This window comes from Ammospiza caudacuta, chromosome 3 (genome assembly GCF_027887145.1).
Source record: "Ammospiza caudacuta isolate bAmmCau1 chromosome 3, bAmmCau1.pri, whole genome shotgun sequence".
NCBI lineage: Eukaryota > Metazoa > Chordata > Aves > Passeriformes > Passerellidae > Ammospiza > Ammospiza caudacuta.
The window spans coordinates 112120954-112137079 of NC_080595.1; the positions used below are offsets into that span (position 1 = coordinate 112120954).

General features: G+C 45.4%; 2 protein-coding genes across 2 annotated transcripts; both read left to right on the forward strand.

Moving 5' to 3' along the window:
- Positions 1–4178: 4178 nt before the first annotated feature.
- On the forward strand, positions 4179–5132 carry LOC131556042 (taste receptor type 2 member 9-like). The gene has a single exon (XM_058802428.1). The coding sequence runs from the start codon at positions 4179–4181 to the stop codon at positions 5130–5132; it is 954 nt and encodes a 317-aa protein (XP_058658411.1).
- Positions 5133–14502: 9370 nt separating this feature from the next.
- Positions 14503–15456, forward strand: LOC131556089 (taste receptor type 2 member 9-like). The gene has a single exon (XM_058802501.1). It carries the CDS (start codon positions 14503–14505, stop codon positions 15454–15456), a length of 954 nt encoding a protein of 317 aa, XP_058658484.1.
- Positions 15457–16126: the final 670 nt, after the last annotated feature.

Below are 16126 nucleotides of genomic sequence, written 5' to 3' on the forward strand. Positions count from 1 at the left end.
AATATGCTGGCAGACGAGTGTCCAATCAATAAAGCTCCCACTGGTTGTCCGCCTGCTGTAACAGGCCATTTGACCCCCGTTTGGATACATTGCGGCTTGCAGTCTATTAAGGTACAGTCTACTGAGGTTGCCAGGTCCAAACCGAGGCTCCCTCTGGTTGTGGGGCGGAGGGAGGAGGCGCTTGTGCTGGGAAGGCACTCGGGTTCTGGGCCGCCATTTGTGTCGGACTGGGGCGACCCCTCCCACTGGGCTTCCCGTTTCCCGAGGCGCGCCAGCAGGCTGACTCCTTGTGTGTGTTGGACTTGCAGCGCCAGCACCACACAGCTCTCATTGTACAATCCCGTTGCATATGGCCAGCAATTCCACAGTGGAACCATCGGAGTTGTGATAGTCCTTTTCCTTGTGGCCAATTTACTGACGTTTGCAAGGGGGCAAGAGCTGCCAACACCTGACTCTGTGTCGCCTGTGCCTGTTCCCTTAAACTACTTCCCAGTTCTCTCACTGCTTCCACTAACATAGCCTGTGGCCCCACCGGTACCTGAGCCATTAATTCCAAAGCCTCCTCAACAGTCCAAGTACCAGGGAGTGTGACAAGTATACTCCAAGTGGTGGGATTGCAATTTTGTAGAGCACGTTGCTTTAGTAGTGCTCCATGCATATATTCAGGGACCCCTGCTGTCTGGATAGCATTTGCCACTCTCTCAATAAACAACCCAAATTCTCTTCTCTTCCTTGTTTAATTCCCATATATGAGGGAATACCTCCTGGGGATTTCACCCTATCGAGCCCCACCCGGGCTAACCTCATAGCCTCCCTCAGCTTCTTGGGCCCGATTAGTGCTTGCGCCTCTGTCCTTAGGTATGCCCCTAACCCCATAAGCTCCTCTACAGTAACTCCATATAGCGGATCTCCTGGCTGTCTTGGGGTAGCCACAGACTCTTGGCACGCGGCCTGCCAGTGAGCATTAAACAACAATTGTTGATGCTGGGTAAGCACTAGCCTCATGAGGCTTTTAATATCTGATGGCAACAGTATGTTTCCTCCCCACAAATAATTCAACATCTGGCGAGTGGGTCCTCCTTGTATACCACACTCACTTACAGTGGCACGGAGCTGTGCTAGCCACTTCCAATCTAAGGCAGTAATCGTAGCTTGCAAGCCTCCAGCAGGATTTGGGGCGCAAACCACCGGACAAGCTACCTCAAGTAAGGCATCAGCAGCTGCTGGATTGCCTGCGGCTATCACCTTTCCTGTTTTTTCGCCATGCCTTACGTCTTTCACTAGCAATTCGCACCGCCTCTGGGTCAAGCATTTCTTGTGTTCCTTCCCCGTCGTCCCCTCCAGCCAGAGCGCGGTGCCAATCCTCCACTGCCAGCAGAGGCGCAGAAAGAGCGGCTCAGGCGGTTGCTGCCAAGGCTGTCCCCACTAGCAAATACACTGTGTTAGTTGCTGGGGGCAGGGGATAAGAGAACGCAGATGTTGAGGCCCCGCTATTCTCACAAGGAACAGGCATTCCCAGTCAAGCAGAGGCTGCCTGAGCAGCCTTCTGCTCTGCCTGGTGTTGTTTTAGTGCATTAGAGACAATCCGCCAAGATTTAGACAACATTTTTGCAGACTTGCAATCATCTAGCACAGCTTCCCATAACTTATCCCCAAACCAACACCACTCTAAATACTCAAAGACCTGGTTGGGATCTACAAAGCACCCTTTTGCAACCCCATATTCAAGCAATCCCGGGAGCTCTTTTCCCAGGTCGATAACCTGTAATCCCTGCTTTTCTAAAACGTATTTAAAAAGATCATACACCGCTTGCCCCTCCATACCTTCTAATCTAGTCGTCAGCGCTGTTGCAGACCTTGCAAGACGTCGGCGGTGCTTAGTTGGCCCAAACCCCTCACTAGGATCGCTCGAGGCACGGAGTCCACTCTATCAGTTCCCATGCTGCATCAGGACCGACACAGATACTGCACAGACCGTGGCTTGCAGGTCCAAGCCCCTCATTAGAGTCCCTGTTCAAGGCGCCATTATGTTGCGGTGAGGGAGAACTTGGATGTTCAATATGAGTGATCAGCAAGCTTCATTTATTGATGGGAGCATCAGATATTGATGCACAATAAGTAATAAGCTCATACATATTCTGTTAGCCAAGTATTCCATTGCTTATACTATAGATATCAGCTCCTCTCTTACTTCCCCACTCCTTACAACTTACATCTTCTTTTTTTCATGTCTCTCTCTCAACTACAGCACCTTGTTATCGCACCACAGCTATGCTCAAGGACACAGTGTCCTTGCAGCCCTCAGAGACTCAGATTAGCTGGGTCTGGTACTTTCCCAATTCTTGGTCAGCTATCCAGAGCTGACGTGGCCTTTGTCATATAGCCATTCCTCCATACTCAATAGAGTTCTGGCTGCTCCCTGAGCGCAACACATCACAGTAAGTGAAACATGAAATATTGCCAGCAGATACAAAACAGAACCTGATTTGGTCACTTGTAACAGCAGCTCAGGTCCAGAGACAGATTGTAAGCAGTTGTGCTGGACAAATCTCTCCTGTGAAAGGCCTTGAAAGGATAGAAACAGTCACACATCCCTACTTCCCCAGTTACTGCTGCACATGCACTTCATGCTTTAACCTGAAAGCCACAGTTGATTGCACAAAAATAGTCCTGGAAGATCAATCTCATTCCCTACATCCAGTGCAGCATCAACCCCTCACATGCCACAAGACTCAGCAGGCAAAATCCAGCACCTTGCACATGTTACCACAGAAAACACCAGAGCTCCAGCGAACCATGCTGCAGATCAATTCTACTATCCCCATGAAAACCCTGAGAATGTGACAGCCTGCACAGAATCCCTCAATTGTGCACCAGCCCCACTCAGCTGGCACTGCAGGGGACAGGGTGTCCATCAGCACAGCCACCCTGCACAGCCCATGGGGACAGATGCAGGATGTGCCCAGCCTGGAGAAGCTGACACATGATAGGTGTCAGAACTCAATGGGGAATGGCTGCCCAGTGCTGGAACAGAATGGAAAACTGCTCTGGGTCACATTCCAAGTCTTTATGGCGGCCAATCAATGCAATTAGGAGCATGTGATATGAATATTCATGTAACATCCTGCTGGCTGTTCTATCCCACAGAAAACATGACTATCAGCGTTTGGAAGAGAGAAAATGCTGGGGGTTCATTTCCTGTAGCCATAGAGCTCTTGCTTGGGCTTTCATTTCTCCTGCCTCCACCACAGCATTAGATGAGATCTCCTTGGTTGCTGCGGTCCTGATGTGCAAGGCCAAATGGGACAGGTCCTGCATTACCCCAAAAGGCATGGGGAGTCCATGCCCCACAGAGCTTAACACAACTTGCCTGGGAAAAACATCACAGCTTTCAGAGTCTAAATTCATTTGGAAGCTTTAGGGCACTGCAGTGTGGGGGAAACTCAGCATGGAGCCATCTTAGAAAGCCTTCACTTTCCCAAACAGATGAGATGGGAACCCTGGCACAGGGAATCACCCCAGTTTTTTACCCTTTCCCTCCACATGCTCCAAATTACATTTGTAAAAAGTACCCCATTTATTTTCTTGGCTCCTATCACCTGCCCCAATATGGGGTCCTTGACTTACACTTAAAGCAATGCCATTGGAAAAACAAACATGGACTTCAATGCCTGTGAAGCATCAAAATACACTCCAGTATTACAGCTTCTGGACTCAATGTACCAGCATCCAGACTCTCAGACTGAAAAGGACACTGAGTGCCCTGACCTGCTGAGCACAGCCAGGGCTCTGCATGATCATCATAGGCAAATGAGCTACAGAAAAACCCAGATCCTGAAGCCTGACACTGATCAAACAGGGATCAGTATCAAAATCAAAACACTCTCCACCACAGAAAAACATCTCCGCTCTTTGTGACACCTGCCACAGCCCCCCCAAACCAACATTCAAATAGTCAAGAGTGGCCCCGGGTAAGGGGATACCCAGCACATTTACATCCCTGCACCTGCCCTGTGCCCACAGCAGCGGCACCAAAACCCCCCCAGCAGCAGCAGCAGCAGCTCTATAAAGCTCCTGTTGCCATCCCTGACACTCCACCAAGAGCAGCCACTGACCTGCCTCAGGCTCTGCTGCCACAGCCCCCTTGGCCAGCACAGCTCTGCTCCACAGCTCACACCATGGAAGCTTCTCTCCTTCCACAGCAATCCAATGTCACTTCATACGGGCCCACAACTGTGGCCATCATCACCCTGGAGGTGTTTGTGGGCATGTGGATCAATGCTTTCATCGTTTGTGTGCTTTGCATTGGCTGGGTCAAAAAGAAAACCTTGAACTCTAATGAGAAGATCTTGCTGCTGCTGGGATGCTCCAGGATTTCCTCTTTGTGCTTCACATGGATATATCGCTTCCTTTCAATGATTTATCCCCATATCCTTCATGTTCAAACCATACGTCAACTAATTAGATCTTTGGCAACCTTTTTTAACTATTCCAGCTTGTGGGTCTCAGCCTGTCTTTGTGGTTTCTACTGCGTAAAAATTGCCAATTTCAGGAACAGCTTCTTCATCTACCTGAAAGTAAAAGTTGACAGGATGGTGCCCTGGCTCTTGTTGGGTTCAGAGATTTTAGCCTTGGCTATTAGTATCTTTACCTATGTCCTCAGTGAATCTCTGCAGATGAACAACATTACTTCCACCAGTCAAGAAAATTTTTGGGAAGTAACTATCAGAAAGAACAAACATCTTTTCTCTTCTCATTTTCTTGCTGGCCTTGTGTTTGCTGCCTCATTCCTGGTAGTCACCTTTTCTGCTGTTTTCCTTCTCTTTTCTCTCCGGAGACACAAACGCACGATGCAGACAAACTCCATGAAGGACCTCAGCATGGATGCCCACATCAGAGCCATGAAATCTGTCCTCTCCTTCTTAGTGATGTACAGCATCAACTTTGTATGTTTGATTTTGAAAATAATTTATGCCACGAAGAAAGAAAATATCATTAAACTCCTTATATACATGTATCTGTTTGCTTTTCCAGGTGTTCATTCCCTTATTCTGATTTTCAGCAATCCCAAGCTGGAAAAAGCACTGTTGAGGATTCTCTCCTGTGTGAAGTGTGAGGGTTTTATCAAGTAGGAATTGTGATATTAGCTGGAGTCTATTCATATCGTTGATCTGTTATAGGAGAAAACAAGTAATTGAATTTCTGATGCAGGTCTTCAGGCAGAGTAGATGATACTGATGTTCACTCTTCAACATGCAAATTATTAAAACTTTATTTGTATCTTTTGAGCTAAATTATTATGAGCTAAATATGTTATTATCATATTTAGATTTAGCTAAATCTTTGAAAAATATTTTTATATTAACAAAGTAATTTAGCCCTGTTGGTAGGAATAATGCCTATGCCATTGTGTGGTGAAGATATCAATGCGGGCATGAGAGTCTGCTGGTGGGGTGATGGATCATCAGGCAGAGCCCCTTCACCTCTGCCTGGGCCCAGTGGAACAGGGAGTGATGCTAATTGAGTGTTCAGCCCCTGCCCAAGACTCACAGCCTTTGCAATCCCAACCCTGGCTATCCCTCATCTCCACAGCAGCTGGCTGCCCACCCCCATTCACCATGGCAGCAAGGAGGTGTTTTGACTGCAGCCTCACCTGCATTTCTCCCAAAAGGATCGATTTGGCATTTCAAATCCTGCCTGGCAGAGGATGGGAATATGACCTGTGGAGAGTTTAGTTCAAGCATGGCTTAAAGAAAAAGGCCATGAAGGCATACCTTTGAGAGAAAAGTAAAAGGTAGTTGTAAAGCAGCTCCAAAAGCAGTTCCCAGGCTTGATTTCTATAAACAATTAGGCTCTCTCATGCATCACTTTATAAACAATAAGGTTCTCAGACAGTCTTCCTATAACAAGCAAAACATCCTCTCTGGGAAAAGATGGCACCCTGGGAACAGATATGGAAGTTTTGGGAACCTTTCATATCACAGTGGGAACACTGGTTCTGTTTTTAATAAACAATTATAGGTATTGTAAAACAAAAGGAGTGGTTAGAGTTTTCTCTGTTAGCCTATCAGGAGCTTGGATTTTGTAATATGCATGAAGTTAATTAACACTCTTATATAAAGTGACTGATCAATCAATAAATCGGAGTTCGATGCATCAATCTGATGGTCGTCTCCCCTTCACTTCAATAATGACCCCACTGTGCAGACAGGACAGCAGGATTGCTTTGCTCTCCTCCCCAAAGCAGGGAACAGCCCTTGGTTAAGATTTGCTCTTTTGATTGTGTCAGATTGTACCCCGGTGAAATTCTGTTCATAGGCTCACCTGGTGGTGAAGTTGAGCTTAATGAATTACCCATTGCTCTTCCTTATTTGCTTCTCTATTCCTTAATATATTTAGAGCTAGTTTAGAGTGTATTTATTAGTGGCAGTTCCCAGTTTGTATTTCTACAATAAAATGCATGAGTTGTGATTCTGTGACTCTGAAAGTTCTTATTGAACATTACAGAACTTACATGTTGAATTTGCCAGAATCAGAAATTCAACTGAACTGCACCCATGCCTTTGGATCACTGAGGACCAGCAAGGGCTTTATTTTCTGCCAAATTTCTACACTCTAAATAGAACCGTAAAATGTGCAAGACTGGAACACAAACTGGATGTAAAAAATGGAATAACAATCCTGCCAACCAGCCACAAATATTTTGGTATTCACAGAATGAAATGGCTGCAATGAAGAGGTTTCTCTCAATTTTGGTTTACCTTTCCTTCTGCTGTGGCCCTGTGCTGTGGCACATATTATGGGCTGTATGAGTGCCTGGCAGTGGCTGACAGCTCAGTGTGAACACGCTGAGCCCTGTCACTCCCCAGAGGTGGTCACTGAGCCACAAAGAGCGAGGCAGGAACGGCCCCGGGGAGCTCAGGGGCTGCAGAGCCCCGTGCCCACTCCAGCCCTGCGTGTCCTCTGTGCCCCACTGCCTGCAAGGACAGGATTGCCTGCTCTGTGGGACTGCTCTCCTGGCCTGCTCTCACCTGGAGATGAGCTTGGCTTTTCCACTGCACTCTGGCTCAGTGAAACACCCAGACAACAGGCTTTGTTTTCAACTGGGGAAACAGCTTGAGGAGTCAGGAGTGGAGGAGACAACTTGTTAAGAGCTGACTGCAGCCCCTATTCGACTTGCCCCTGTGCTGCTGTTAGGGAGGTGCTGGGGATGAAGTAGGGAAGTTGAGCCTCAGATGATAGGTGTGTGGGGGGAGTGGCATCAAGTTTTCCATTTCTTCCTCATTATCTTACTCTATTTTTTATATTTAAATGAATGAAATTAATTTTCCTGATGTCAAATACATTTTGTCCATGACAGTAACTGGTGAGTGTCTTCCCTGCTGTTATTACGAACCCTGAGTGTTCCCACCGTTTTTTTCATCCCTGCCCTTCCTGTGGGTGAGAGAGAAGGCAGAGCTCAGTGGAGTTCTGGCTGCTCCCTGAGAGCGACCCATCACAGTAGGTGAAACATGAAATAGTGCCAACAAATACAAAACAGAACCTGAATTGGTCACTTCTACCAGCAGCTCAGGTCCAGAGGCAGATTGTAAGCATCTCTGGTGGACACATCTCACCAGGGAAAGGCCTTGAAAGGACAGAAACAGCCACAAAACCCCTCTTCCCCATGGCTGCTCCTCCTGCACTTCATCATTTTATCTGATAATCCTGTCTATTTTCACAGGAAAACCCTGGAGGATCAATCTCATTCCCTACATCCAGTGCAACATCCATCCCTCCTCACATCCCACAAGACTCAGCAGGCAAAATCCAGCACCTTGCACATGTTACCACACAAAACACCACACAAAGTCCCAGAAAACAACACTGCAGATTCATTCTTCCATCCCCATGAAACCCCTGAGAATGTGACAGCCAGCACAGAATACCGCTCCTGTGCACCAGCCCCACTCAGCTGGCACTGCAGGGGACAGGGTGTCCATCAGCACAGCCACCCTGCACAGCCCATGGGGACAGATGCAGGATGTGCCCAGCCTGGAGAAGCTGACACATGACAGGTGTCAGAACTCAATGGGGAATGGCTGCCCAGTGCTGGAACAGAATGGAAAACTGCTCTGGGTCACATTCCAAGTCTTTATGGCGGCCAATCAATGCAATTAGGAGCATGTGATATGAATATTCATGTAACATCCTGCTGGCTGTTCTATCCCACAGAAAACATGACTATCAGCGTTTGGAAGAGAGAAAATGCTGGGGGTTCATTTCCTGTAGCCATAGAGCTCTTGCTTGGGCTTTCATTTCTCCTGCCTCCACCACAGCATTAGATGAGATCTCCATGGTTGCTGTGGTTCTGAAATGTTATGTCATTTTAAGAAGGGAAACGAAATCTTGCTATTTCCATGGGGATCAATTGGGCAAGCTTTGCTCCACATCCCTACATCCAATGGCATCCGATGCCTTTTGATGGCTGTCAGTTTGATGAAGATTTTTTTTTTTTCAAGTATCCATGCCATGTCCCTCATATCTTCCCCTCAAAGTTGTGTCCTGTGGGGGGATATAATGTAAGAAAATAAAAATAGTGCAGAAGGTAATCTCACCCCAGAGGATTTGTAGCTGTACTAACTACCAAAGATTAAGAACAGGCCTGCCCTTAACAGGCCTGCCCAGGCTGCAGCTGCGACTAGCAAGGATGAGTGCTATAACAGAGTGGCTTAGCTGAATGTGAGGAGATCTGTTTTTTGTTGGCTGTTCTGTGAGGGAGAAGGAATCTGTGCTGTGGGGAGCTGCCCATGAGAATTAGCCTAGAAAGTATGGAACTTTTGCAGTAATATAAAAATAATTGGTGATCCTGTGTTGATTCGGGTAGAGGACTGCAGAGAGAACTGTAAAGACATTATCCCATGGTGGTTGTGAAAAAAGGAATTAAATATTAAGTGACATCATCCTGAGGGGTTTTAGGAAAATGACTGCAGACCTAAGAGCACTAAGATGGTGGAGCTACGCAAACCAGGAGCCTTGGAGCTAAGCAGACAGACTAAGAGCCTAAAAACCTAGATGAGTCATAGCCAAGCAGACCTGGGAGCCTAGAAGTCTGGACAATGTATGAGATACCACCCCTAAGAAGAAGAGTGCTGGATATGAGGAGCGGACACTACACACTTTGCTTATTTCGTGTGTTGGAGTGAGCCCCACACCCCCTTCCAAGGTATGGCTGCAGTCCAGAGGGGACCCAGGGCAGTGCTGCGTTCCCTCTGAATGGCAGAGTGTGCAGCAGGACACAGGAGTGGCGTGACAGAAGTGGCAAATGGCATGGCCACAGCAGCAGCCAGTGCCTCAGCAATGGCATGGCCCCTGAGGAGTACAGGGGGAGGTTTGCTAAGTCACTGCTACATGAGCACTGGAACAAAAGCAAAATGGAGCTCTCAGAGGCAGAGTCAGAGCTGCACAGACAACATGTAAGAGAAGCTCTCTAAAACTGTATAGTGGCCATTTCCACAGTAACTCAATGTGATTCGGGATTGGGCTCTAGGGAGAGGTGCAGCCGGAGATGGAGCCCAGCGTAGCACTGAGAGCAGCAGAGGATGCTGCCTGGTCCTGACCTGGCAGATTTTGACATCTGGGGTACAGTGACCCACTGGGGACACTGTGAAATAATATATCAAGTGAAGAACAGATTGTTTTATCTACATGGAAAACTGAGAGGCTTACAGTAACCAACTAATACAACAAAAAACTAAAAGGAAGAAGCAAATTATTAAAGCAGCAGTGGGAGCTGGGGACAGAGTAGCTCTACCATTCAATATGGTGTATTTTTTTGCTGGTAAAACACATGCATTTAGTGTGTGAATTACAACTCTTGATCTTTGATTAGGCATAAGTGTAAAAGTTTATATTCTGTAAGCATAAGTACAGTCAACAGGTATTGGATTGATGTTGTTCAAGTTGTATAGCTATTGATAAAATGATGTAACTGTTGATTTGTTACTACCCTAATATATAGCCTTTAACTTATTCTTGTGGGTTGTCTTATAAGGTTGTACAGCTATTGATATTGTCTATATTCTAGAAGTGTAAGTGTACGGGTTTCTGATGATACCTAATGTAAGTTTGGGTAATGAATCGAGATCAGCGCACAGACACATTCCAAAGACAAATGGAAATTACGCAGAAGATGATTGTACTGGGTTTACTATCTTTTGCAAAGGGCCCGGCAAAAGATAGTAAACACAACATTAATTTATGAAAAGCCTTAGGGTGATGTTCTGGACTGAGAAAAGCAAAACTAAATCAGAACTTAGAAAGGTATGACCTTACTGTGGCATGTTGCCTGAACATCTGTACACTAAGTGAGATATGTGAATACTTCATAATAAAAATTTACTCAAACATATCTTTCTAGAGATGCTACAACTTTATAATTTAAAGAAAAGGGGAAATTGTGGGGGGATAGAATGTAAGAAAATAAAGATAGTGCTGCAGAAGGTAATCTTGCCCCTGAGGAGTTGCAGCTGTACTAACTACCAAAGATTAGGAACAGGCCTGCCCTCGATACGCAGCAGCTGTGACTAGTAAGGATGAGTGCTACTAAAAAGCGGGTTAGGTGGCTGATAACAGATCTGTTTTTTGTTGGCTGTGCTGTGAGGAAGAAGGAGTCAGTGCTGTGAGGAGTTGCCCATGAGAATTTGCCAATAAATTATGAAACTTTTCAAATACAATTTAAAAAATCCCTACCTCATTGATTTTTTCATCTGCTTTTGCAACATCTGAGAGGTTAGTTTTGAGATATTTTGGTCCTTTGCACTGCACCTCATTTTCTCCCAGACCACTTTCTTGTAGTCACTAAAACTCCCAATTTTCTTTTTGATTTTCTGTCCATCGCATTTCTTTGCATCATGCATCCATTTCAGAGTATTTGTAAGTCCTTTTCTCTTCCTGGGAGCTTTATGAATCAATTTTAGAAAGCTTTGGTCCATGTCCCTGCACTGAATGGCAAGCCAGGCCTTTTGATGGCTTTCACTTTTGCAAAGATTGATTTTTGATATTTCTTTTTGTTTTCAGTAGCCATGCCGTGTCCCTTGTATTTTCTCCTCCAAGTTGTGTCTTCTCCTTGAATTTTCCCCTGCTTTTGCAACATTTGTGAGCTTAGTTTTGGCATGTTTTGGTCCTTTGCACTGCAGTTTACTTCCGCACAGACCATTTTTTGAAGACACTAAATCTCCCAATTTTCGAGATTTTTTTGGGTTTTTTTCAATTGCATTTCATTTGATCATATCTCCTTTTCAAAGTGTTTGTAAGCTTTTCTTTTCGGGTTCGCAAGATTCCGTTTCCCTTCCTAAAAGGAAATGTTACTTCCTAAGGAAATGTTCAAGGCCAAATGGGACGGGTCTTGTGCTAACCGAAATTGCATGGTCAGTCCATGCCCGGCAGAGCTTGACACAATTTTTCTTGGAAAAGTCTCACAGCTTTCAGGGTCTAAATTCATTTGGAAGCTTTAGGGCACTGCAGTGTGGGGAAACTCAGCATGGTGCCATCTTTGAAAGGCTTCACTTTCCCAAGCAGATGAGATGGGAATCCTGGCACAGGGACTTGTCCCGATTTTTACCCTTTTACGTCCTATGCCCCAAATTAAACTTGTAAAGAAATCCAGCTTTGATTTCTCGCTCCTATTACCTGGCCCACTTTGGGGCTCATCAGTTTATGCTTAATGCAATGCCATTGGAAAAACCAACATGGATTTCAATGCCTGTGAAGCATCAAAATGAACTCCACTTCTCCAGCATCTGAGCTCAATGTTGCAGTGCCCAGACTCTCAGACTGAAAAGGACACTGAGTGCCCTGACCTGCTGAGCACAGCCAGGGCTCTGCATGATCATCATAGGCAAAAAAGGGACAGAAGATCCTGAAGCCTGACACTGATCAAACAGGGATCAGTCTCAATATCACAACGCTCTCCACTGCAAAAAAAACCCATCTCCGCTGTTTGTGATACCCAGCACAGCCCCCCTAAACCAACATTCAAATAGTCAAGAGTGACACTGCCCTGGGTAAGGGGATACCCAGCACATTTACATCCCTGCACCTGCCCTGTGCCCACAGTCGTGGCCCCAAAATCCCTGCAGTGCCTGAGGGCCGTTAGCTTAGGCATGGAATCCTGCTCCTCCATTTCACATCTGAAATTACAAGTCATGGATGTGAGGATGTTCACTGCTATGTTCAGCAATCAGGTAGAAAAGGGCTTGTGCCATGACACTCCTACCCGCAGCACAAGGCAGGCAGCTTAAGTGGGTTTTGAGTAGGAAATGGGCCTGTGCTAGAAAGAAGTCAGCCCTTTAAGCTAAGCAACATATTTTTCTCTAAACAAATCAAAGTAGGAATCTATTCATAAGAGACAACATTGCAGAGGAAAAAGTACAGAGATCTTTTCTTGTTTAGAGAAGAAGGGCCCCAGAGCACTAATCCTTCACGTAACATAAATAAATGTTCTTTAACACTTTCTTTTAGGAAGGATTGTTGCTGACACCTAAGCTGAACAGGACATACTGCTAGCAAAATAAGCATGTCTCAAGATACAGCGTGTCAAGGCTGTTTTCACGGGCAAGCAAAGAGAGTCAAAACACAGCACCAAGGCAATATTTCTACATGTTTGGCAGTGGATGTGAGAAAGGAAGCAAAAAAATGACTCAAATGCAGAGCTGTCTGAGAAACACTTGGTTTTTAGTACCCTTAACTTTGAAATAACTCAAGAACCTAAAGCAGGTGTCTAAAGATAAGTCATTCTGAGAACATATGTTTGCTTTCCTAGGTATATATATAGGGGGTCTCTAGGATGCCTTTTAGGCACTGTGCTAGGCTCTCAGGTCTCCCTGGAGCTCTCTCTTCTCCAGGCTGAACAGCCCCAGCTCTCAGCCTGTCTCCACAGCAGAGGGACTCCAGCACCAGTTGCATTTTGTCCTCTCTGGAGGGCAGTGGAGGCACATTATTCCATTGGCTGCAGTTCTGGGGAAAACTTGGTGATGGGAAAAGCTGCTGCTCTTCCACTCTGGGAAGTACAGCAGGTGCCTTTTGGTCTCTTACTCCACATTGTATGAAGTGCCCAAAATTGCTGTGCATCAGTATTCCCACACCTAAGTGCAGATCCACCCTGGATTCCTGGACACAATCACTACCTGGTGTCACTAAATGCAGATAATACCTTTTCTTAATCTGCTTCCATTGGTTTTAACTCCACTGTAACACAGAGAAACTCAGACACAGAAATGTACTGCAATGTATGTCCTACAAAAGCAAATGTCTCCTGAGCTGGAAAAACAGTCATATCAAACTGGCACCAAGCACATTTTTAATTAAAAAATTACCCATGAAGCTTCCCAATTTTTAGGTAAGTCTATTTACTTTTGCAGGGCTTGAAATCAACACAAGACTCAACTTGTCAAATACCTACAGGTTCACAAATCCAGCATTCAGATCTGAAATACACAGCAGAGGAAAACGACAGCAGTTGCTCTGCTTTAAAAGTATTATAAATACCTGTAATTCTAGATAGAAAAAAATAATAAGTGTACATTAAAAATAGAAGCATATATAAACATATCTTCCTGAACAAAAGAGTGGAAGATGGTTAGCAAAATTCCCTGACTGGAGTAATTTTGGCAAAGGTCACATAAAGATAATATTTCATTAGGTAAACTGTTAATGCTGAGACAAACAAGCAGGCTTTTGGACATTCAGGGCATTGTTCAGGTACCACTGGAAAATTTTATTGTGTGTTATAATGTAATCTGAGATGTTGTCAGCTTGGAGCTCAGGGCCAGTAAAACAGGACAGATACATTTGATTTAAAAAGGAATGTACTATTTGTTTTTAGTCCTGTATAATTCAAAACTTAAAATAGTGTCTAAAATCAGATGGCAGCAAAGATTATGCCCTGAACTACTTTACGTAGAAAATATCTACAGATTCCCTTGGCCTGTACTGAGGTCAGACTAGTAGGAAGAGAAAAGACACAAAGGGTAGAGTAGGTCAATATGAATGTTTTTCAGAATATGATTCCCTGACTTAATTACTCATCTCACTGCCCTGGATGTGCTTTGCTCAGTGCAAACCCCACTCTGAGAGATCATCATTGGTGAAAAAGGGACAGAAGAATCCAGATGCTGAAGCCTGACACTGATCAAACAGGGAAAAGCCTGAACATCACAACACTCCCCACCACAGAAAAACATCTCCGCTGTTTGTGACACCCAGCACAGCCCCCCCAAACCAACATTCAAATAGTCAAGAGTGGCCCCGGGTAAGGGGATACCCAGCACATTTACATCCCTGCACCTGCCCTGTGCCCACAGCAGCGACACCAAACCCCCCCAGCAGCGGCAGCAGCAGCAGCAGCTCTATAAAGCTCCTGTTGCCATCCCTGACACTCCACCAAGAGCAGCCACTGACCTGCCTCAGCCTCTGCTGCCACAGCCCCCTTGGCCAGCACAGCTCTGATCACCAGCTCACACCATGGAAGCTTGCCACCCTCCACAGCAATTCAATGTCACTGCACATGGAGCCACAGCTGTGGCCATCATCACCCTGGAGGCATTTGCAGGCATGTGGATCAATGCTTTCATCGTTTGTCTGCTTTGCATTGCCTGGGTCCAAAAGAAAACCTTGAACTCTAATGAGAAGATCTTGCTGCTGCTGGGATGCTCCAGGATATCCTATTTGTGCTTCTCATGGGTATCCCACTTCCTTTCAAAAATTTATCCCAACTATCTTTATGCTCCCACTATACTTCAACTACTTGCAATTTTTCAAACCTTTTCTAATTATTCAAACTTGTGGGTCTCAGCCTGTCTTTGTGGTTTCTACTGCATAAAAATTGCCAATTTCAGGAACAGCTTCTTCATCTACCTGGAAGTAAAGGTTGACAGGATGGTGCCCTGGCTCTTGTTGGGGTCAGAGATTGTAGCCTTGGCTATGGGCATTGTTGTCTATGACCTCATGGAAACTGCGCAGAGTAGCAACCTGACTTTGACCTGCCAAGAAAACTTTTGGGAAGCAAGAATCAAAATGGATAAACATTTTTTCTCATCTTTTTTTCTCACTGGCTTTGGATATGCTGCCTCATTCCTGGCAGTCTTCTTTTCTGCTGTTTTCCTTCTCTTTTCTCTCTGGAGACACAAGCGCACGATGCAGACAAACTCCATAAAGGACCTCAGCATGGATGCCCACATCAGAGCCATGAAATCTGTTCTCTCCTTTTTAGTGATGTACAGCATCAATTTTGTATGTTTGATCTTGACAATAATTTATACCATGAAGGATGAAACTACCATGACACTTCTTATATCCATTTATCTGTGTGGTTTCCCAGGTGTTCATTCCCTTATTCTAATTTTCAGCAATCCCACGCTGGAAAAAGCAATGCTGAAGACTCTCTCCTGTGTGAAGTGTGAGTTTTTCATCAAGTAGGAGCTGTGATAATAGCTAGACCCCATGCAAAATGTTCATCTTTTACTGTAGAAAACAAGTAATTTAATTTCTGATGCAACTCTCCAGGCAGTGTAGATGATACTGATGTTCACGCTTCAACACCCAAGTTAGGAAAACTTAATTTTTTTCTTTTGAGCTAAAATATTGTGAGCTAAATACATTATTCTCATATGTAGATTTAGCTGAATCTTTGAGATATGTATTTTAACAAAGTAATTTAGCCCTGTTGGTAGGAATAATGCCTATGCCATTGTGTGGTGAAGATATCAATGCGGGCATGAGAGTCTGCTGGTGGGGTGATGGATCATCAGGCAGAGCCCCTTCACCTCTGCCTGGGCCCAGTGGAACAGGGAGTGATGCTAATTGAGTGTTCAGCCCCTGCCCAAGACTCACAGCCTTTGCAATCCCAACCCTGGCTATCCCTCATCTCCACAGCAGCTGGCTGCCCACCCCCATTCACCATGGCAGCAAGGAGGTGTTTTGACTGCAGCCTCACCTGCATTTCTCCCAAAAGGATCGATTTGGCATTTCAAATCCTGCCTGGCAGAGGATGGGAATATGACCCCACTGTGCAGACAGGACAGCAGGATTGCTTTGCTCTCCTCCCCAAAGCAGGGAACAGCCCTTGGTTAAGATTTGCTCTTTTGAC